The 24513-nt window shown below is 39.7% G+C and overlaps 1 protein-coding gene across 1 annotated transcript in view; it reads right to left on the reverse strand.

Annotated features, from left to right (window-relative positions):
- Positions 1-24513, reverse strand: part of CDK6 (cyclin dependent kinase 6) — a 215071-nt gene that overhangs the window by 84177 nt on the left and 106381 nt on the right. Inside the window, exon 3 of the mRNA XM_056118320.1 lies at positions 18203-18370. Within this exon, the coding sequence (XP_055974295.1) occupies positions 18203-18370 (168 nt within the window). The remainder of the gene's footprint in view (positions 1-18202; positions 18371-24513) is intronic.

Raw genomic sequence — 24513 nt, forward strand, 5'->3', positions numbered from 1 at the left:
AAGGCAAACACCCTACTCACTCGTTCCTGAGCACTGCTTAAGGGGTCACTTACCTCAACAAAAGGAATATGAAGTTTATTTAATTTTATAATGAACTTTATAATAAGTAAAAAATAAAATTAAATAAAAGTTTATTTAATTTTATAATAAACTTTATAATAAATAAAAAATATTATAAAGACTACTGATTATTTAAAGATTTTCTACACACACTTACTTTAGGATTCTTTCTTTTGAGAAACAAATAATGATTTAAAAGGGGAAATAAATAATTAAAGCCCTAGGCTTTAATAGTTCACACTCCAATACATAGGAGTGACCCTTAGCCAACTGGTTCCTAGCAGGAAAAGAGTTTAATTTGGGGGTGGGGTGCACTGGAGAGAATCTCTTTGCCTATAGCTGTAAATGGTATGTGGGGGGAAAGGAACATTCCGTCAACCCTTGAATCAATTTAAGACTTCCAAAAATATGTTGCCAAGAAGGAAGAGAGATCAATGGAGTTACTGTTTAAAGAAAAGAAAGGACTTATTCTCTTGAGAGGGTGTGAACGATTTAGTCACCAATACCTGGAGAGGTATAGAAAACACACACACACACACACACACACACACACACACACACGACACATGATAAACAGATGCGATTATTAGAAAGGCAATGAAATAAAGATGTTTTACTGACATCTTCCTCAGTTCTTCCTACTTAACAATGTTTGGACTGAAGAAAGCGGGAATATTCTTTTTTAGACTAAAAAGGCCAACTCTCAAGTTTATAATATCCTTAAGAGTGGAAAGTGGAATGGGAGAAAGAGAGATAGAGATGATGGTAAAAATTTTATCTGCTTCTTTAAAAACTCAACAGATTCTTACTCAAATTAATACATCTTACTTCAAAACTTACTCTAAACTTATTTCTTCTTAGGAGCTGCAAGACAAGAAAGGTGAAAGCAAGTAGCCCCCAGATGAGAACGAAAAGTCGAAACAAATATTCTCTATCTCCCTCCCTCCATCCATTCAGTCCTACATTGATTTTAGGGCTTTGCAAACTGACAAACAAATCCATGTTACCATTTATTTTTTTAAATAAATGGACAGTGGGACAGAGAATGAAAGAAATAAACAGAGACCACACAAATTTGCCTATAATAAATATATATTACTTTTATAATGGACATAAATATTTTAAAAGTAGATAATCATTACCAATTATTATTTAGTGAGGATAATATATGTGATGCCCAGTTTCTCCCCTCAAGGTGCGTATTCTCTAATGAAAAGAGTAAATTATGGTATTTTGTGGCTGTTTACATTACATAACCCTCATTAGGGGTTAGTCATATAATGACCACATGCGAGGTATATAATTTTCTAACTTTAGCAAAAGCTAGATTATGGGGATGAAAAAAGGAGAAACAGAAAGACAGGTGGCTAATTAAGACAGAACACAACACTGTTAGTAGATCTTTAGGCCAATAAACAAAATCACCTCTCACTTAATTCCTGACAAAAACCCATTATTTTTAGAAAAAGTCTCTGTGAATTAAAAAATTGTAAGCACTGTAGCACTATCCTCCTGCTGTTCATCGATTTGCTCGAGCTGGCACCAGTAACATCTCCATTATGATTAACTGATCTCAATCACAACTGGGATCACATTAAACCATTAGAAAATTTCTGATTTATAGAACTACTAGTAAGATGTCTTGTGCAGCAGATGCTACACTGAACAATCTTTTCCACTGTGAATGGAAATGCTTATATGAAGATTAATTATTTTATATTTATATGTGGTCATAAAAGTAATGACTATATCAACATGTATGTTTTAAAAAGCATGTATTTGCATTACTATCCACAATACACAATAATGTAACATGAAGACAGTTATTTCACCCAAGAAACTCATGACCACAGATGTTTATTCATTTAAGAACAATGCTACTTTTATTTCTTGTTTTTTCCATTAAAGGTAAATTTCCTATTATAATTTTTTGGCATAGATGTTTCTTTCCTATTCTTCTCCAGATATACACTGAACTGCCTCCAGATCTCTCTCTTCCCATTCCTTTCCTTTAGTCCTTCATCACAGATGTGTCTTGATCATGTGCTTTCACGCGATCACTAATTTCAGCAATTTCATTGTTTCTGCTTTTGGGCCACACCCAGCAGTGCTCAGAGCTTACTCTGGGTGCCCTTTGGGGGCAGATGGGTGCCAGGAATTGAACCTGGGTGGGCTGCATGCAAGACTAGCGCCCCACTTGCTGTATTATTGCTCAAGCAATTTCTTAATTTATGCTAAACTGTCCCGTATCAATCTATCCATCAAAATTATTGCTCGGGGTGGAAAAAAACTTGCCATATACTAAAGGAACAAGGGCCAGAAAGATAGCTCAAAGTATTAGGCACAAGTGTTGCATACAGGAGGCCAGGGTTTGATACCTGATACTGCATGGTTTGTGGTTGTCATCACACACATACACAGCCTGCCTGCCCAGTACTGCCAGGAAGAGCCTTCCTGCACCACTGGGAGTGACTAAAAAAACATACTGTTCACTATTTTGTGACTGTTCTCCCATCTTTCTCTCCCCTCCTCCCCCGTCCCTCACTCTCTTCCCTTCCCCAGTTCTATACCTGGTCAATACCTTTTTCTTTCCCTTTTCTGCCAAGGAAGCTTCCTTCTTCTTCCTCTTTTTTTTTTTTTTTTTTGGTTTTTGGGCCACACTTCCACTACTCCTGGAAGTGTTCAGGGGACCATAAGGGACACTGGGAATCAAACCTGGGTTGGCTGTGTGCCAAACAAACATCTTATCCACTGTACTATCACTCTGGCCCCAAACCCTTCCTTATTCTTAAAAAAGTGGTATGAAAATTACCCCCTCGCTTCTCGACACATTACCTGCCTCTCCCAGGTCCAACAAGGCCTCCTCCTAGATTCCCTAAGGTTTTTTTTTTTTTTTTTGCTAAGTAAGAGATATACGGGCAACTTTAGATTTACATATGCATTTTTGTTTTTAAAAGTAACTAGCATTAATCAAAACAACTGTGTTAATTCTTAATATGTATTTAAGTAATATGTGACTCAAGCCATGTATTAATAAAACACGCATGTTTTAAAGATAATTGGTTGAACAAAAATGTCTTGCTAGCCACTGTATTACAAAGTATTCCTGTCATGGACATAGTTCAGTGGTAGGATGTATGCCTTAATTGTACGCAGCCTGGGGTCTGATTTCCGGCATCAAACCCAAAATCATACTACCTTCTAACAGGTTTAACCGAATCTGAATGTGAACAAGTTGTCTTTAGATTACTTGTATATTTCTAGTGCTCCATAAGTGCTTGTTCCTTAGATCCTTAAGATCATTATTCAAGAACAGAAGCAGTCATATTTCCAATGAGCATAATAATATTCATAAAATTCTAAAAATTTTCTGCTTTTAACACATATGTAGAGTATTAAGCAAAAGAAATTGTAGAATTTATAGGAACATTATAGGAACATCCCCGCCCCTCCCCCTTTCCCATTTGGCTGTGCTCAGGGGTTAGTCCTGGTTCTCTCCTTAGGAGTGACCTCTAGCCTTCTCAGGAATAGCATGGTGCTGGGAATTAGAACCAGGGTAAGCCACACGCAAGGCAAATGTCTTATCTCTTGTACTATCTTGTCTCTCTGCCCCTCCCCAAAGACAAGTATGAAAATTTATTCAATGAACTGCTATTAGCAGCTTTTTAGAGAAGAAAAGACAACGAGAATGTTCTTCTTTGCATTTTTAAAACCTATTTGGAATTTGGAATCTTTGATATGGGTGGGTGGGTGAAGGAGTGTTTGGGGTCATGTCTGTTAGTGCCCAAGGTTTACTCCTGGCTCTGTTCTCAGGGATCACTTCTGGTAGGGCTCCTGGGACCATATGTGGTGCCAGTGACTGAATTTGGCCAGCAGTGTGCAAGGCAAGTGCCTTGCTTGCTGTATTATCTCTCTGGTCCCAGAATGTCTGTTTTAACATAATTTTAGCAATTGTAAAGAGAACGCAGATAAAACACTGATTGAAAAATTTCAAACCTGAGCTGGGAAGATCATATAGCGGTCAGAGTTGCCTTTACACAGCCAATCTGCGTTTGATCCCTGGCACCCCATATAGTCCTCTGAGCACAGCCAGGGTTGATTACTGAGCACAGAGCCTAGAGTAAGCACTAAGCACAGCTAGTCATGGTCCAAAAACAAAAACAAAAGATTTGAATCCTCCTTCAAAGATGACTTGAGAGGATTGATAAACATATACAAAAACTACAAAAGAAAGCAGAAGAACCCACAGGAAATGTCCCTGAATTTGGCAAATTATATCCATAAACAGTGCTTTACCTCTCTAGAGAAAACTGCCTTCTGGTATTAAATGTCTACAAATCAAGTTACGGAACAAAGGGACGCTGAAAGTATTGAACATTTAAAATAATGACTAGCAAATTTCCTCAGCTATAGAAATAAAAAGTATGAAAGATAGAGAATAGTGGAAAAATTAATACCATTAGGAAGAAGAGCACAGGAGCTAGAGAGATCGTAGGGTGGTTAAGGTATTTGCCTTTCTTGTGTCCAACCCAGGTTCAATCCTCAGCACCCTTTATGCTCCCCTGAGCCCACCAGCAGTAATCACTGAGGAAGAAGTAATCCAGGAAGAAGCCCTGAGCACTGACAGGGTGGTCCAAAACCCAACCAACCAACCAACAACCAACCAAACAAAACAAGAGCACATAAATTAGTTAAAAAGAAAACCGAAAGAAAAAAAATAATGATATTAGGAACAATATTGGCAGCATGACACTGAAATGTGATATACTGGTCCCATGATTTAAACTCAAGGAGTCTTTACAGAAATAAATATAGAATAGCAAATATAAAGATTATACTTTCTATAAAGTGACTTAAAAAATTCACACTTATATAAAGAAAAATAATTAGGGAATGAAAATGGCCAAGGGTAACAACCCTGGAGAGTGGTTTTACAAAACTGTGTTTGCCAAGGGAATGGTCGTTGGGGGGAGGGAGAGAGCCTTGAGGCCATAGAGAAGGATGTCAGCTCTAGTGGGGCTGGGTATGGTGTTGAAGACTGTATGCCCGAAACTGTACTTAAGTACTGCAAATGACTGTTAAGATAAAAAGGGAGGGAAAAAAGTTCACAGCTGGAGAACTCTCACTTCAGCTGGTCTGCTTATTTTAGCTAAATGAAATGTCGTTGTTATCATGCTCTTTTTTTTTGTTTCCTTGTTTGTTTTGGTGGGGGGGGCAGCATAAGGGAAGTGCTCTGGGGCTATTCCTGGTTTTGTGCTCTTGTGTGCAGGCTGGAGCGATAGCATAGCTGGTAGGGTGTTTGCCTTGCACACAGCCGACCCGGGTTTGGTTTCTCTGTCCCTCTCAGAGAACCCAGAAAGCTATCGAGAGTATCCCACCTGCACAGTAGAGCCTGGCAAGCTCCCCATGGCGTATTCGATATGCCAAAAACAGTAGCAAGTCTCACAATGGAGACGTTACTGGTGCCCGCTTGAGCAAATCGATGAACAATGGGAAGACAATGCTACAGTGCTACAGTGCTCAGGAGTGACCCCTGGTGGTGCTGGGGATTTGAACCAGGCTCTGGGGCTGTCACCGCAGTACATATGACAAATGACTTCAAACCGCCTGGCACCATGACTCCAGCCTCACTCATGGTTCTTTTTTTTTTTTTAACCTTTAATTTGCCAATTAATGATATGATTCTGGCTAACTTGTGTTCAGATATTATAAGAAGAAAATGTTCATCTCTTCTCTGAACTTTAAACACTTTAAAATTCACAGTGGATTATTTGGGCTTTTTTCCTGCTACCTTTGTAAGTACAAAGGAGGAGTCAGAGTAGAGACAGAGTAAGTAGCTTGACATGTTTGTTGGGATTGGGTCAGACGGGTTATGGTCGACGACAATTTTTACATTGTATTCATCTCCCAAATCTGCTGGTTCCCCCCTCGAGGGTCTGTGCCATGCTGCCCCCACCTCCACTCTTTTCTATCAGTTTATTCTTTCCAGGAAAATGAAAATCTCCTTCTGACTAACTGTAGACCAGACCTCCCATTCACTTCGGAAAAGTGAGACCCTCGAGTCAAGGACAAATAAATATTTCATGTGCAAAAAAAAAAAAGACCTTCCTTCTGGAATTTACTTCATATTCTTGATAGTAACTTTTCCATCCTTTAAAAATGCTAGTTGCCAACTTATTTTTTTCCCCAATCTGCTTTTTCTACACTAGTAAAATCTAGTTTTCTGGAACTAGGTTACAGACAGACTTTGGCCCATTTAACAAGGTCAGACTGTTTATTCTCGACAGAATTCTTTCCCACTGTAAAAAGGTACTTTTAAATGCCACATTCCAAGAGCAGTGCCAGTAAGCCACTGAAGCATATTTTCCCACAAGAACTGATACCATGTGCCGTCCCCACCTCACTGAAATCACCCTGTGTTACATAAGGTACAGATAGGATTTTACGTCACCATGAAATCTATCCACTGAAGTATGCTGGCAAGCAATCAGAGAATATTTCTATAAATTTCAAAGCTCTGTAGCCTCTACAAAATCATTAATCCAAATACAATAGAAAAGGAGGAAGGGAAGGATAGCTCCAAAAATTAAGAAATCTTGTAACTTTACATTAGTACCTAAACCTACAAGTAGTAAAGATTCTCCCTCTCCCCTTATTTTTGGGTTGCTACCTTTATAGACCCACTTTTAGTCTCTGCTAATCTTCAAAATAAATAAATGAGCACCACTAAAGTAAATCCTACTATGCTTTCCCTTTCTTTCCTTTCCCTGACACTTTAAGGTAGATTATTTTTCAACAGACAACTGCAAATTTTGCCATTCAAATTTAAGAGACTTTTTTGTTTGTTAGTTTGTTTTCTTTTTGAGTCACACCTGGCAATGTACAGGGGTTACTCCTGGTTTTGAACTCAGGAATTACTCCTGGTGGTGCCCATGGGATGACATGGGATGCTGGGAATCAAACCTGGATCATCCGGGTGCAAGATAAATGCCCTACCCTCTGTGCTATCACTCCAGCCCCGTAAATCATCAGCATTCTTACAAGATATTAGATACGAAGATGTCACGCAACCCTGTTCTTTATTCCTTTTTTTTAGGGGGGGGTTGGTTTTGGTTTGGTTTGGTTTTGAGGGGGCCACACCCGGCGATGCTCCGAGCTGACTCCTGGCTCTGCACTTAAGGATCATCATTCCTGGTGGGGTTCGGGGGACCCTAGGGGGTGTCTCGGATGGAACTCGAGTCAAGCGCTTTAACCTCTGCACTCTCTCTCCTTTTTTTTTCTGTTCTTTATTCCTTAGAGAAAAGCAAAAACAATGAATGTAGAACAATGGTTCAGCAGCCCGAGGAACATCATTTAGAGTATTTGCAGTTAAAATTCATAAAATATGAAAGAAAATTCAGTATTATAAAGTAAATACACTAGTTTTAAGTTTTGGAGAAACCTGAACATAGAACAGAAACATGTACCTAATCTTTTCCAGGGTCCAAGGAGGCTAAATAAAATGGCTAAAACTAATAACAATGCAGATATTTAACCTTTTTTTTTTTTTTTTTTTTGCTTTTTGGGTCACACCCGGCGATACTCAGGATTACTTCTGGCTCTGTACTCAGGAATCACTCCTGGCGGTGCTCAGGGGACCATATGGGATGCTGGGATTCGAATGCGGGTCGGCCACATGCAAGGCAAACGCCTTACCCGCTGTGCTATCACTCCAGCCCAATTTACCTTTTTCTTGTTCCTTAAAAGATGCCAAAAGATTTAATTTTTAAATGAAACAGAGTACAAAAAGATCTAGTCTAGAAACTGGAGTGCTTTAGGAAGGTTTGTGATCTTGAGTAAGGAGGGGTGACAATCATCTGGAGGTTAGGAACGGCTGCACAGACATTCAATGTATAAATGTCACTCTCTCAAGTTCAAGTTACGATCAGGGAGTAAGACAGGTAATCTGGAGGATCAGACAAAAATTGCATCTTAAACAAATTTAAAAAAACCTTTAGATGCTTATGTTTGATGATGCAATGACGCTAGGAGCAAAACGGAAAATGCAGCATTGGAAATTCACTCATCAACTCATTTGTAAAACTGGGACTTGTGCAAGAACTTCATTTCAAAGATTTGAGAAAGCTCAGAGTGTTAGAAGGAATATGCGCTAACATGGATAGGGGTGTGTGTGTGCATGAAATAGTAATGGAAGGAGAAAGGTTGGGTTATCTGCCAAAAATAGACTATATGCCATGACAATATGCTACCCACTGTAGGCCATGCTATAAAGTTTGGAATTCATTCTTCTGAAGATTCATGAGGAAATTCATTCAGTCATTTACTAGCACTCTGTAGTTACGAAGTGCCTACCACAAGTCAGGAAAGCACTGGGAGATACACTGACAGAGTATAAGAGTTGGACAGAGTAAATCAAAATGGCTAATGTCTAATGGAAAAAGAACTTCAGAAACATATCCTGACTGAGGAGCTTAATGAAATGATCGAAGGCCAAGCGAGATGAAGATAATGCTATGCTTCCCTTCCTTACAAGGAAGTAGTGATGTCAATGAAACACAAGACACTGACATATACAAATAATGAAAGAGGATGTAAAAATCCAAGTTACAGATGCAGTTTGTTGCTTCTGTTACTATTAGGTTGTTGATATTGCCCGGGTACCAGTCTCAAACCTGGGGTCTCAAATGCAAAGGCATGTGCTCCTCCACTTGAGGTACATTCCTGGCCCCCAGACGCATTTAAAAAATACTTAATTTCAAGGAATGTGCTTCAGACTTCAGACTTGAATGAATGTAAGACAACAAGGGGAGTTAACCAAACTCTGAGAAGACAGATTTTTTTTTTCTTTTTGGGTCACATCAGGCATTGCACAGGGGTTACTCCTGGCTCTGCACTCAGGAATTACTCCTGGCAGTGCTCAGGGGACCATATGGGATGCTGGGAATCAAAACCCGGTTGGCCGCATGCAAGGCAAACAATTTACCTGCTGTGCTATCTCTCCCAGTCCCAGAAGACAGAATTTTTAATACGTTGGACTAGCTATGATAAAAAACAGAAGGCTTATCCCATTTAGTGCTATAAATAAGAGACAACAAAATCTTTTCCATATTTTGGGTCCTGAGAAATTGTTTGTTTGCAGAATCTTTCTAAAGCATGGGGTCTTGCCACTCTTAAAACAACAATCACCTTGACATTTAAATTTGAACATAAGCTTCTGCGAATGAGTGGCATTATACAGTGTGTCCATAAAACATGTCATAAAAAAGAAAAACCCAGTTGGCAATTAGTCCCTGTCTCCACTATACCCGGATAGGATATGCCAGCTGAAGAGATGCATGGAAAAAGCAAAAAGCAGCCCATCCTTTCATTGAGTGAACCATCTCTCTCTTTTATTTTTGTATTTTCTGCTTTTTGGGTCACACCTGGCTCTGCACTCAGGAATTACTCCTGGCAGTGTTGGGGGATCATATGGGATGCCGGGAATTGAACCTAGGTTTATCGCATGCAAGGCAAATGCCCTATCCAATGTACTATCGCTCCAGCCCCGAGTGAACCATCTTGAGGCAGCAGCATCACACTCAAATCTGTTTTGTTTAGAACTAATAAGAGTGCCCACTTTTGAAGGAGTTGAAATTAGAGGAGACAAATTAATGAGAATGACTATCTTTCATAAATGAGGAGAGCAGTTACTGGATTAAATTCACAGATACACTTTGAGCAACTGACATTTAAACACCCCCCCCCCCCGCCCCCACCACCCACAGCCACACCCCACACATTTTGCAACCAGCTGCTCGCAACACAGCAAGGGATATACACCCACCCCCCCACCCCGTGGGAGAAATTCTCACAATGGTCAGCAATGTTTGTATTCACCATGGAGGTAACCTATTAGATGATGGCTCAAAATGTGTTTTATGGCCACCGAGAATGCACAAGGAAGGATCTGGATGGGGCTGCATGTTTGTTTTGGCCCTGGCATTTTCCAAGTACCCAGCCCTGGGAATCCTAAAGAAAACGTGTCCTGTTCCCAGCTCTGTGCACTGCTCCATTGTGTTCTACTTCCCTCACTGGTGAAAGTGAAAACGAAACCGGCACAAACACTCCATTGTTAACTATGAAATATGTACTGGCAATAGGACATTTTCACAAAACAGACCCGCTTGTGTCATGGCAAGGAGATGTGGAGCAGGGAGGGAGCCACAGAAGCCTTTCCGGCTTCAGAGGTGTGTCCTGCACTTTCGCAGAGGTGCTGAGGCAACAGGGCTTTGGGTTTTTTCCATTACACGCATGTAATGCTCTTGGACTGATTTGCTCAGTGTGCACTGGCAGCGTCTGCAGGCTTCTGTGGGAGCCACTCAGCTGCCCGAGCGGAGGCACAAACACTGCCAGGTCTCCATAGTAAATACAAGACGCATGGAGAGGAAACAAGCATAAACAATTTATTTTCGCCTCTGAAAGATGACATTGTTGGGGCTGGAGCAATAGTACAGCAAGTAAGGGCGCTCGCTTTACAGGCAGCTGATCTAGGTTCGATTCCCAGCACCCCATAGGTTCCCCAGAGCACCGCCAGGAGTGACTCTGGTGTGCAGAGCCAGGAGTAATCACTGAGTACTGTGGGGTGTGACCCCAACCCTCCAAAAAAAAAGTAACAAAAAAGGACATCGTTCTCTGACCTGTGGTCCTGTATTTTGCACTTGGCGGTACCAAGTGGGTGCTATACAATGAACTATTCCAAACACAAAAGGAAAGAAGAGCAGACTGCATGAGGCACACATCCATGGACTCTCCTTCCAGGTGGCTAGAGAGGAGATGCTGATAACCTCTTTGAGCATCTCACATGCTGGCCTGGGAGAGAAGTGGGTAGGGCTGCCCCTGAGTCACAGAGTTTCATAAATCTAGGTCTCTCCCTAACACTTATCCCTGTTTCTAACTGTACATTTGCACGACCATCTAATTACTATCTACCTCCCTGTTCTGATTATGAGTTCCAAGACCTGTTCACTTCTACTTACCATCACCTCCTGGGTTCAGTGACAACGCCTGGCATGTGGAAAGTTATCAGTAATTATTTCTTGGTGGAATGTCACAAGATTATTTCATGAATTTTCTCCTCTAGACTTGTAAGAGAGACTCCAAATCCACAAGGGTGTGTGTGTGTGTGTGTGTGTGTGTGTGTGTGTGTGTGTGTTGCATTTACTAAAGGCCATCAATAGTGAAGATAGACAGTAGGAAACCAAATCTTGTTAGAAGAGAAGGAAGCAAGCAATTAGTTTTTACAGTACTTGTGATATTAAACAAAACAAATGATCTTAAGTAAGGCAACTCTGGGCATCTTATCAATGCCATATAAAAATATCCTCAAAACAATTTTTATAATTTGTCAAGTCCTCTAATAAAAAGCTTCCCATGTTTACTCTTTGCCCAAAGCATCTGGTAGTTTCTTCAGGGGCTAAGATGTTCCAAAACATGATGTCTTTTAATAGGAAAGATGATATGGAAATAAGAACTTGAAGAAGTAGAATGTAAACTGAGTGATAATTCTATTAAGTCATTAAAAAGACAGAAAAACATCCTCAATCTCCCATTATGGTGTAAAGTAGAATTCTTGTTCAAACTATATGTGTTGGGCACACACACGAAGGAAAAATTGAGTTTACTTTTTACCGAACACCCTTCAGATACAATGGAAGGTACTGCTATACAATTTACTGCACAGCACAGTCTGGTTTGAGGCAGGCCAGTTCTGGACTTTTCTCCAACTGTGAAGTTAAGTCTGGCTCCCCAAGAAATGACCTCATTTTCAGAGGCAGACCTTTTTTCTATCTACAGATGACCTTAATGTGCCTGTCCTGGGACGTGAACTGGCTCTAACTGCCCAGGTGTCACAGCAATTACATCTCAACATAAAAATACCCAATGGTACTGATCTGGATGGTCCTCAAAGTGGTCTTGAGAATGGTGGTTGTGCAATATGAGCAGGCCATCATGATTATGCACTTGGGTGAGTTGAAGGCAGAGAACACAGGAGTGAATAAAAAAAAAAACACTTCCTCTAAGCAATGACATTTTTACAAGATGTCCAAGAATGTGAAAGTGGTACAGTAATTTTGTTTAGGTTTACCTTAAAAAAATAAAAGAAAGAAAATGAACCAGGAGGTACTAGTTCATGCCCCATTGTGTCAAAATATGATATGAGCCAAACTGTTTTGTAATTACAATGAAAAAGACTCAAATACATTTAAAAAAATGGATTGCTGAAATGTTCGAAGCCTCTAGCTATCCTCTGTAGAACCTGAGTTACATGGGATAGTTTCATACTCCCTGACGTGCTAGAGCCTGCGTGGGGAGGATAGAGGGAGCTGTATATAGTCAACTTCTGTTAAGCCACTTGCACTCTGTTTGGTGGAATTCAGATTTGCTGTGGCTAGAAACTGCCTGTCTGAGCCTCAGTTTCCTCACTTTTAAAAATGTAATGGTTGATAAGGAGTTCCCTAACCACCAGATCCAAAGGTCACAGTTTTGTCCTGTATGTTACATCACTGATCTCTTTTAAAAACAAAAGTAATAAAGATTTTTGCAAATAACCAGAGATCAGACTGCTGTTTCTGAGCTGCTGCTCCCGGAGCTTCATGAGGTTTAGAGTCATCACCAGTATGCCAGGCTCTGCCTCTGAGATGCTCCTGTGAGACCTGAGTGCAAAATCAAATTGCCACTGGAATGGTTGGTACCTCTTACTTTGATACAAAAACTTTGTACCATACATTGCATTTGACATGGGGAGCTTTTAGAAACATCAGCTTTAGAACAGATCCATATATAATTTCAGTTATCTTTTAGACTCATTCTGTTGAGTAAACACATATGCATCCTATTTCTTTGAAATACTATTTTCCCTCTTCTACAGTCATTGTTCTGATGACTGGGAGTTACACACACAGTGATGGTGCTCACAAACTCTTGGCTATAGTGCACACGGAGTTCACAAACAAAGCTGCAGTGTTTCTGCACACTGGACTGTAGGAAGCTTGAGCTCCCACACATTCTTGTGGCACTAGGCGTTACAAATGGCAGTGCCACAGTGATTACACTCCACACATGGGACAGTTGGACAGAACTCATTCATGACTTCATGTCTGCAAGTCACTAGACATCCAGCAGTGTTATTTTTTTAATCTTTTTTTTTTAAATTGAGATTCTGTGATTTAAAATGCTATTACTATTGGTTTCTCATGAATGGAATTCCTACATCACACCCATCATCAGTGTACCCCCTTCTTCTCTCAAGGACCTCAACATCTTTCCCTCTCGTGTTCCCCCTCACCCCAATTCAGTTGTGTGGATCAATTCTTCTATTATGTTGTCTCTGGCCCTTTGTTGCTACCTTGCTGTGTATCTTGAAATCCCACACATAATAGATCATTCTGTACCTATCCCTTTCCTTCTGACTGACTTCACACAACAGGATATCATCTAGTTCCATTCGTATTGCTGCAAATGGCATGATTTTGTTCTTTCTTAGAGCCAGCAGCATTATTATTAATAAAAGCAAGTGGGAATGTCGGAGGTCCAATTTCCAGCAACTGATGAACAACTGAAAAACAACTACACAGTGGAATGTTATAGTCAAGAAACAGAAATGAAGTACCAATTCATAAACTTTACACATAAACATTTACATGTCATGCCCACTGCCAGTTTCAGAAATGATCTCAGAGAAACACCTGAGTTATCCCAGGAAGGCCAGGCCACTACTGGGTCAAGATCAGTGGGCCCTAAGCTGGACTGGGGCAGACTGAGTCCCCATCCTGCCAAAAGCCCAGCGCCCCACCCACCCACATCCTGCTCCTGCCACTGACATAGAACTGGCCCAGCTTCAGGACTAATTTCAGAGAGGCTAGAGAGACACCTGAAATTGATTGTCCCAGCTCCAAAGTCCCTGAAGCATGCAGCGGCACATACAGCTGTGCAACACCTCCAAACTTCACAGAGCCCAGGAGAAACAAGAAAATTAGATGGAAAAGTGGGAAAATTGAGCAGAAGCCCAATAAGCTCAACAAGTGAAAACTGTAACACAAAAGGCCCAACTCACACCTAACAGCTCAGTAAATCCTCAGGCCATGGCTGGAGCAACACCATTACAAGATGTATGTTGTAATAAGCAATATAAAATAATAAATGCATGTAAGGGAGCAGGCTTGGGGGGTGAATGGAAGACTGACTAGGGGCCTTGATGGATGGAAGGGCACACTGGTGGTAGACTGGTGTTAGAATATTGAATACTTGAAACAACTATACTGTGAACAACTTAGAAAATTTAAACGGTGTTTAAATAAAGTTTAAAAATTTTTAAACCAACAAAAAGCAAAAAAAAATAACAATTTTTAAAATGTGACAAAGACCATGTGCTCTCTGTATGAAATGTCTAGAACAGGGACATTAATAGACCCACTAAGCAGAATATTGGTTGCCTGGTGATGGGAAGAGGAAATACTGGGAGTTTCTTGGAACATTCTAGCCACAAAGATGATATAATTGCATGAGTCATGATTCATACTTACCTATCACTTACTTACCATGAAAATAACCTCTCTTTAGCCTATTCTGTTTGGTTTTCCTCAAATATGTATTTCAATTCAGGCTACAGAAGTTGATTTTAATAGTTGCAGAAAAATTCTTCTAACAAAAAATTACCCAATTGAGGTGCTGAACAAAATGGCCTTACTTCCCTTTCCATTCCCAGCTAGTTCTTGCACCAAGAGGGGCCTCATATACAAGCATAAGGATGTATAGCCTTTATGCCCACACTCTGCTGATACACGTGCCTGCATATAGCTGTCCCTTGACTTTGGAGTAAACACACTAAGGCATAGTCTGCTGTGAGGAGGAAAGATCCAAGAAGAGCCCATGCAGTCACTTAGTGGCCTAGAAATGCCAATGCACAGGCTGTGGTTTAGGGGTGGGGTTGGGGGACTGCGGATGGGAAGGTTCCAGGTGGTGTGTCTCCAGGTTATCCTGGATTCTGCACTACAGGAAGGGAGGTCGGGAGGCATGTCTGGAGGAGGTCTGGCACAGGCTCCCTTAAAGCTTGAGATCTTCCTGCCTGGTTCGAAGGCACACACTATTGTCATCCATGCCTCAAATGAATAACCTTTAAATATGCAGCTGTAAACATCCCTTACTCTGTATGGGTTCAAGTGCCTATATACTGTATACTGAGCAACAAGAACCCAATTCCTAAATGCACCTGAATGCTGTGCTGAAGGCAGCCTGGAAAAGTTGAGGTGTCCATGGGCACTTAACTTTCCCTTATCAGACAGATGGAGAGAAGTCCTTTGGCTCTATGTTACATGTAGAAGTACAACAAGAGTCCAGATGTATGAAATACTTAGAGCAGCAAACACAGTCCAGACTTAGAACTGTTGCTCTAAATTAATTTCTACCCAAAAGTCAACTCCTTCAAGGAATTTATGGACTAATAAATAAAAATGCAAAGTAGAGTTAAGACAAAAAAGAAGGGATTAGGAAATAAATTACTAAGAAGTTATACTAGAAACATTGAAAAGAGGAAATAATTCCTATAAGGCATATAAGAAGGAGACGTTTGAGTTCAGTTCAAGTTAAGCAATATATTAGCATTTCTTGTGGCTGTAAGAAATCCGTTTTAAATCGGTTAACTTGTAATTCCTTCAACATTCTAAAAACTGATTCCCCATTCCTGTATTATATTACCCACTAAAAATGTCTGTTTCTAAGAAGTGAAGCATTCTTCAGGAATACTGAAAACACTGTTATTCCAAGTCTCTGTATATCACCACATATATGTAAATCAATGCATCACTACACTAAAATGGATTCTCCCTTTAAATAAAAAAACTTAATAATGTTTAAATGTAGTGTCCCATAGGAGTTATCTTTCATTACTGGAATTTATATTCCAACTATCAGTCCTTTACATTAATATCTAAATTTGTTCTAGACTTTCTCAACTGCTAATTTATTTTTAAGTTTATATCCTCCTAAGAAACAGAGCAATACAAACAGATGCTGAGAAATCAGGCATTTATGACTGCCTTTCCCCTTTTCTCTATGAAATAATTTGTCTACATTTTCCTGTCTGAACAGATCAGCTTTCAGCAAGAATGGAATGTTAATTGATGTTACGCACTAGCTGGGCTATCATTCCTCAAATTTAATAAGCCAAAAAAAAAAATCAAAACAAAACCCAACTGGGTTTCCTGTTTTTATTTATAGTTTTTAATGCCCCCCCGGGGGGGGGGACAAAAGAAAGTGTGTCTCAGTTATGGGCCAACCTTCTTTCACTTGTGAAAGAAGTCCCTTCCATCGGTTCCCCTGATGACTGTGGAGATCATGGAGCCCATCCTAACTTCCCTCCATGGCCTGAAGCAACATAAACAACTTCCTGTGAGAAGCCCGGGCCAACCGCCCCCTTCCCTCCAGGGAAGCACGCATAGTCAGCCCTCAGTGCCGTGATTATATAAGAACACAAGCGCTCATGCAAGCCAGGTTGAAGCTGAGGCCTGGAAGCACCAACTTATGTCTTGTTTTCTTCTAAAGCCTTGGAGACAGGCAGAAAGCTATCTTTTAACAATGGCTACATACTCAAGGAACTCTTCTATAAAACTTTTCAAACACTAAAAAAACGATATAATGTTGGGAAAGTTAATGAGCCAGTATGTTCAGGTTGCAGTGGCTATACCTCTATGGTAGTGGTAGAGTATACAAGAACATTTTGGGGGGCAGGAGGTAAGGTAAGGCACTTGCTTTGCATGCGGCCAACCCATGTGCAATCTCTGGAACCCTATCTGGTCCCCTGAGCCTGCCAGGAGTGAACCCCGAATGCAGAGCTAGGAGTAAGCCCTGAGCACTAAGAGCTGTGATCCCAAAGAAAACAAAATTCCCTTCCCCAAATTACCCACGAAACCTACATTTGTTAACTGAACATTTTTGTATGGTAAGAAGTCTCCCAGAAAAGTGAGAATTCCCCTCTCAATTTTTTTTAATGACAGAGGTGTTAACTGAAAGTTGAGGACAACATTCCTTGTTCAGAACAGAAGCTGTCTTGAAGACCCATCATCTCTGCACAAGTCAACACGGTGACCAAAGGTGACGCCAAGAACTGCCTGTTAGTTTGCCACTGTTACCCACAATCCATCTTTCCTCGTTAGAATCCCTTGGTGGCTGAAGATGGACCATCTGTGAAAAATGGTATGTAGACCTAAGAAGATTCCTTTGATTTAAGGTTCACCCTGGTGCACTGAGGGCAACTTCTGTGGTCTTCACTGAACCAAACTGATTCTCCACATCAATCTATTTTAAATACGGAGCACAACACAGAGTCATCCCTTGGGTTTTTGTATTTATGCTTGAATTCAGTGTGTGCCAAACAGATCTTTCAAACAGAAAGAAGGGTTGTTGTGTCTAATTGAAGGCTTCTCTTTTTGTATATATTTCGGGTGAAAATGTCACAAATATTCATCTCAGAAACACTGAGCTATGAGGAGATCTAGAAGCTAACCAAAGTTAATAGCTATTATGCTATTGTCTCTGATGATTCGAACAATAGAAAACTGTACATGTCATCCTTTGCAAAAATAGTGCCTTTGTAAAGATTTACTTCTCTATCCTGGGTTAATGAAGCCTTCACCTGGTGGAGTTACACTACTTACTCAAGAATGATCCCAGTTCATTGTGAATTTAATTTCTTCCTCACATTCAGCACCAAATCTTCAGAAGTGCCGTCCTACATGTCAGGCAGCCTGACTGTTTCTCAAAGCAGACTGTTACAAACAGGATCAAGTTCCTGCTGCTGTTTCTTCCCTGATGTGTGCAGAGCTGCAAATACTGGTTATGACAAAGAGCATTTGGAAACTTATAACTGATTCCTTCTAGTTACTAAGACACAATAGGCTATTCTGTAATGTGTCCTGTCTATCACCATCCCGGCTGTGTCAATAGTTGTAAACAGAATGCTTTCCTCCCACTGTTACATGAAAAAGTATGAAGATAACTCTGTCCAACAACACTGAGCAATCATTACATTAGTGACATGGGTGGGGGTAGTTTGTCATTCAAAAGAGGAAAAGTAAGTTCAGTGAAAGAACAGCATTTTATCACTTACCACTGAGGTAAGAGCCATTTGAAAACTGTAGATGCGGGCAAGACCAAAGTCAGCCAACTTTATTTGTCCACTGCTGGTCACCAAAATGTTCTGTGGTTTCAGATCACGATGCACTACTCGGTGAGAATGAAGAAAGTCCAGACCACGGAGAAGCTGAAACATCATATCCTAAATAAAACCAAAAAAGAAAGTCAATTATGGGTAGAGATAAAAATTCAACATGCTAAATCCTGAAACTTGGGAGGGGACTGGTACTCCCAAAATTAAGCATCTTCTGAATGGTGAGAAAAAAAAAACAACCACTCTTCCTATCTCTCCATTTTCCTATACTCAAGGTCAATTCGCTTTCGGCTCATATTTTATTAATGAGAGGATAATTTGTAGTTTCAGATGCACAATAATATGAATGAGTATTTCCTAAAGCAGAGGAAATATTTTAGAGGGATATACACCAAACTAGTATCAAAGGTTGATATTGAACTGCACACTTTATAACTTGTATAATTCCCATATGGTTTAATATTTTAATAATTAGCATTAGTAAATGATAATACTATTTATTGGTAATAATTAGTATCACATTTATAGCACCAAATACTCAACGGTCACCACATGTCAAGCACTGTTCTAAATGCCTTCTCTTTAGTAATGGAACCCACATTGTGACACTGAGATAAATACTATCACCATCTCAACTTACAGAAAAAGAACTGTTACACAATAGGTATATGAAATTAATACAAAGTAATACCAATAATAAGAGTCAAGATTCTTGATTCAAATCAGAATTTGGAAAAAGTATTTTCAAATTCCCAATGTACTTTGTGATAACATCAATAATTCAATGGGACTATGTAAAACTAGGTAAGCAGTTTAATAATACTGAGCCTCAGTTTCGTTATCTGTAAAATGGAAAAAGGGCAACCCCTACTTCACAGAATTACTGTGAAGCACTAATACAGCAATAAGTATTCAATAAATGACAGTGATTATTGCTACTATTAACTGGCATAGAAAAAAGGACATTAAAAATATGCCAGTGATACCCCTAATTTTAGAACCAAATGAAATGAAATTCAAGACCCAAAACTGAAAAACAAAGTATGAAAGTAGGAACTGAAGACATCACCATCTCTGGGGTTAATTAAGACAGACATAATCCTCAACATACCAGGACAAAGGTGTGCACACAGAAGAACTACATGGTTTGTTCATATGAAACTCAAAGTCTAAAAACACCATGGGCTTCTCTAGAGCGGCAGGGCCTGTGGGGACTCAGTAGTGGGATCACTGGCTCCTCCCATGGGAACAACATGTCTAGGGACTGATTTAAGGTATAGTTTATTCCAACAGGATTAGGAATCCTGTTTTTATATCCTAGTTTGTTTAAACCAAGGCCTTATTTGTGTGTGTGTGTGTGTGTGTGTGTGTGTGAGAGTGTGTGTGTGTGCGCGCCCACGCGCGCGTGGAGGTGTGTTGGCGGGGTAGAATTTCAGCCACATCTGTGCTCAGAGCCTATTCCTGGGTCTTTGCTCAGAGATCACTCCTGGGGTTGCTTGAGACAACCCATGTGCTGATCCAAGGATCGAGCCTAGGTCAGCTGTGTGCAAGACAAGAGCCCTAACCACTGTACTATCTCTTTGACCCCAAAGTGTTTATTTTTGCAAACACAAAATGGAGAAAAATATTCCTTCCTTTTCACAATTCCCAGAGATTTAGAAGAAGAAATGTAGAGAGAGAGGGGCAGTGCAGTTGTGTGAACAAGGTTAAACATCCAAGAAATGATAGTCCAAATGTCTAGTTAGTGTCCTGGTGAAGGTAGTCACAAAGAACTCTAAGAAAATGTGGCCCTTAAACAGAAAGAAAAGAAAAAGAAAAAGAAAAGAAAAGGTGGCCAGTTAGTGCTTACAAGGTCAGGGAAGAAAGTCCTAAAGCATCAAAGTCCATGCGTGCTCACATACCACCATAAGAGATGTACTGAGATCCAACTAAATGGACATTCCAAACCGTCAGTGGTTACCTACTCTTTCCAACTCTAAAGCTGTTTAGAAGACTACTGTCAAAGGACTATTCTCCAAGACTTAAGAACCATTACAGGTCAAATAACTTGCAATGAAAAAACAGGAGTGTAAAAATGAAGCACAAAATATTAACCAAAGCAGTCTTCTGCTGTGGCAAATAAGTCTTTATTGGAAACATATGCACACGACTTGTAAGCACTGGATTTTAAACAGCATGACTAACCCAACGTAATGTCTTGCTGGCTCGTCCATCTTTAGCTTCTTATATACACAAAGCACCAATCATTTAAAAGAGTACAAAGACTAAGCCAATTTGGTTCATGTTTTCAATTTCAGTTTAAGCAGCCAATTAACAGAATAAAAACATTTTAATTTTGGGTTAAAGTGTTTGCCTTGCATGCAGTTGAGTTCAACTGAATCCTGAGCACCAACAGGGGTCACTCCTAAGCATGGAGCCAGGAAAAGCCCCTGAGCATCAAAAGGTGTGATTCCCCCCATTTAAAAAAACACTAAGGCCCACCAAGACTGGTAAAAAACTGACATTACATATGTAGCAAAAAATATTCCTTTAATTAATGCATTTATTTATAAACCACTCTCTATATTTTTGAATTATAAAAAGCTTAAAAATTCAAAGGAAGAATAAGTATCATTCAAATCCCACTATTGGAAGATTAGAAGAATAAAAACAACAGACTTCTGTCCAGCCCTGCCCTCTGCCAAAAAACAAACAAACCAAAAAATCTAGAGAATGTACAGTGGGTAGGGTGCTTGCCTTGTGCACAGCTAACTTGGGTTCATTGATATGGCTCACCAAGCACCGCTAGGAGTGATTCCTGAGTACAGACCCAGGAATAACCCTTGACCACCATAGGGTGTGACCCCCAATCAAAATCAAAATAAGGAGGTGAGGGACCAACTCAGAATGATCTCTCTCATATGTGGGATACAGAAAAACACAGTGGGGACTTACTAAGGGGGTGGGCATTCACTGGGACAATGGTGAAGGGAAGCAGACACTGGGAAGTATAGTATTGAAACATTTTATGTATAAAGTCCTACCATCAACAGTTGTGTAACCCATGCTGCCTAAAATATATTTTTAAAAAAAGAATAGAAAAAAACTTCACTGTCAAATAATTTTTGTCTGTCACTTCTCTTGTGTTACACATATGGCTATATTTGTGGGCATAAATATATTATATAGTAAGTACATGTTTGTAAGAAAATGGCTATTCTGCACACATTATTTTGTCATTTAAAACAGTATAAATGGTTTTTAATAGTTGCAGGGTTTTCCTCTGAAGGAGATGCCATATCATTATTATTTTTGAGCTATGTTATTTTGGAACTGTAGTAAAAGTCCAGCTCTCCTTTGTTTAAAAACTAGAGCAGGTGAAAAGGACCTGAGGGTGTTATGTTTAAGTACTGGTTAGCAGTGTGACTGTACTTAACTGTACCACCATTGACTCCATGTAGCACTGCACTGCACTGTCCTCCCATTGTTCATCGATTTGCTCGAGTGGACCCAGTAACATCTCCATCGTGAGAATTGCTGTTACTGTGTTTGGCATAATACGTCACGGGTAGCTTGCCAGGCTTTGCCGTGCGGGCGAAATACTCTGGGTAGCTTGCTGGGCTCTCTGAGAGGGGCGGAGGATAACAGAACCCGGCTCTGCTGGGCTGGCTTCGCGCAAGGCAAATGCCCTACCGCTGTGCTATCGCTACAGCCCTGACACCATGTAAATGACACTAATGGAGATATGAAAACTTGGTTCTGTATAATTGCTACTATTTATATTTTATTAGACTTCTTTAGATACTTTTGTAATGCAAACTGGGGTTTCTTTTAAACCTAAAATTCTAGCCATAATTAAGACTTTTAAATTCCAAGTTTCTAGTGCCAGAGGGATAGTACTGTGGGTAGGGTGTCTGCCTTGCATGTGGCCAACTGGGTTCAATTCCTGGTACCCCACAGGGTCCTCCATGCACCACCAGTAGTAATTCCTGAGTGCAAAGCCAGGAGTAACCTCTGAGCATCACCAGGGGTGGTCCAAAAAAAAGCAAATAAGTAAATTGTAAGCTTGGAAATAACAATTTAAAAATAATCTTGCCAAAACTTTCATTTCTTTTATTAATTCAATTATGAGATAATGTTGATGAGCATTATGGACCTGCAGTAGTGTGAACGGTAGAATGCTCTAATCCTGAATATCTGAGATGCTAAGCAGAGTACCTAACATCCAAGGGGAAATACTCAGCCAGTCCACAAACTCATAGTTAATAAATAAAAATAAGCTGTAGTCCCAAACTCTTGAGAATAAAACGAATGAAAACATTTATTTATTTTGGAATGAATACATTTATAACAATAAACAAGGTAAGAAAAAGCTCAGAATTACAAGAAGTTCTTTGATCATAGACATTTCAAAGGATTCTATACTTAAGCTTATTATCTGTTTTATCTCAACTTATACTATCATGAGACATACTTTTAAATTAGCTCCTCAAGATTTTAATCTAAATTAATCTGTCTTATACAAGACTGAAATATTTCACAGTAATCCTAGTGATGCAATGCAATGAAACTATGGATACTGCCAATTAAAGCTCTTTATGATAAACACAGGTTTAAAAGTTTCCCCTTTTATGTTACAATGCACAGTTGTGGTATAAAAGGTTTAAATGTCTAGTCACCATAATGATAAACAGTCACTTGGGGACCTCAATCTGCATCTTTCTGAAACATATGACTTTAAGCAAGTTTCAACAGACAACTATCATGGAATGCAGTAAATTTAGGTGGGGCTTGCTTTGTCCTTAGTAACTCCCCTAAAGACTCTGGACTTCACTTTGAATTCCAGAGATCTTTCAAGTTTTGTAATTGTTCCTTTAAGGTTTTCAACAAGCAATCTAAAAATCTACTTCAACCTTTTCTAATGGGAAAACATTCTATCAGTCGGTCTTTCATTCTAGTTGCTTAAAATGTATGTTCGTTTCTAAAGATACTAAAGACACCTAATTTAAACCATAAAGTAAATAATTTTACTTTTATTTTTGTTTTGGGGGCCACACCCAGTGGTACTCAGGGTTTACTCCTGGCTCTACATTGAGGAATCACTCTTGGGGCTGGGGTGCTTGGGAGACCAGATATGGTGCTGGGGATTGATCCCATGTTGTCCACATGCAAGGCAAGAGCCCTGCCCATTGTACTATTGTCTTTGCTCCTGAAATAACGACTTTAAATAGACAATGCATTTTTTTCTATATATCTACCTGTGAATAAAATACAGTCTCTGAGTTTGGGCAAAAAAATATACATGGACAAAATGTACTCAGGAGTTTTGTCTATTTAAAAATTAAAAACTAGACAAATACAACTTATAGAAATGGATCATCTCTTTTCTCTCTTATTTTTCTCTTTTCACTTTGTATAATGTTTACAAACTTGTCAAAGTTTTGAAAGAAACATCTCCAAAATGATTCCTTGCTTTCTGTCAAATTGTCTTATCCATTTTGTTTCCTAAGCATGGTGTTCGAACAGCTATTAGCTACATCTGGGTGTGGCTGGGACTCACTCCTGGTGGGCTTGAGTGATGATATGGGGTATGAAAGATCGAACCGAGTTAGCTGTATGCAGACAAGTACCTTAATCACTTTTCTACTTCTCCAGTCCCGGAGGCACAATTGTTTTTAAAATTAAAGATTTTTTAAAAAGTCGCTCTTTTTTGAGGGGTGAGGGGGGCGGGCTGAGGAGCACACCTGGCTGTGCTCAGGGCTTACTCCTACTTCTGAGTTCAGAGATTATTCCTGGCAGGCTCAGAGGACCATATGGGGTGTTGGTGATTGAATCCAGGTTAGCCGTATGCAAGGCAAGCACCCTATCCCTACTGCACTAATGCTCTGGCCTCCAAATTTCTCCCTCTCATACTTCAGTGTTTGCATACAAAAATACCATGGATTTCTGTGTTGATTTTGTACTGCCACCTTACTATACAAATTTATTGTAACTAGTATTTTTTTAAATAATCTTTAGTATTGTTTCATTTGAAAATAGAGATAGTTGGTTACTTCATTTCTAATCTGAATCCCCTTAATATCTCTTTCTTACTTAATTGCTATGGCAAGTATTTTCAGTTCTATAGTGAGTGGATGTGATGAGTGGGTAACCTCGTCCTTGAACAGTAGTAGTGAGTGGGCAACTTGATCATATGCCTGATTTTAAGGAAGCTTTCAGTTTTTACCAGTTATTATGATGTGCTGTGGCCTTTTAGTAAAAACTTTAACTAT

The sequence above is a fragment of the Sorex fumeus genome, unplaced genomic scaffold (genome assembly GCF_029834395.1).
Source record: "Sorex fumeus unplaced genomic scaffold, SorFum_2.1 ptg000037l, whole genome shotgun sequence".
Classification (NCBI taxonomy): Eukaryota; Metazoa; Chordata; class Mammalia; order Eulipotyphla; family Soricidae; genus Sorex; species Sorex fumeus.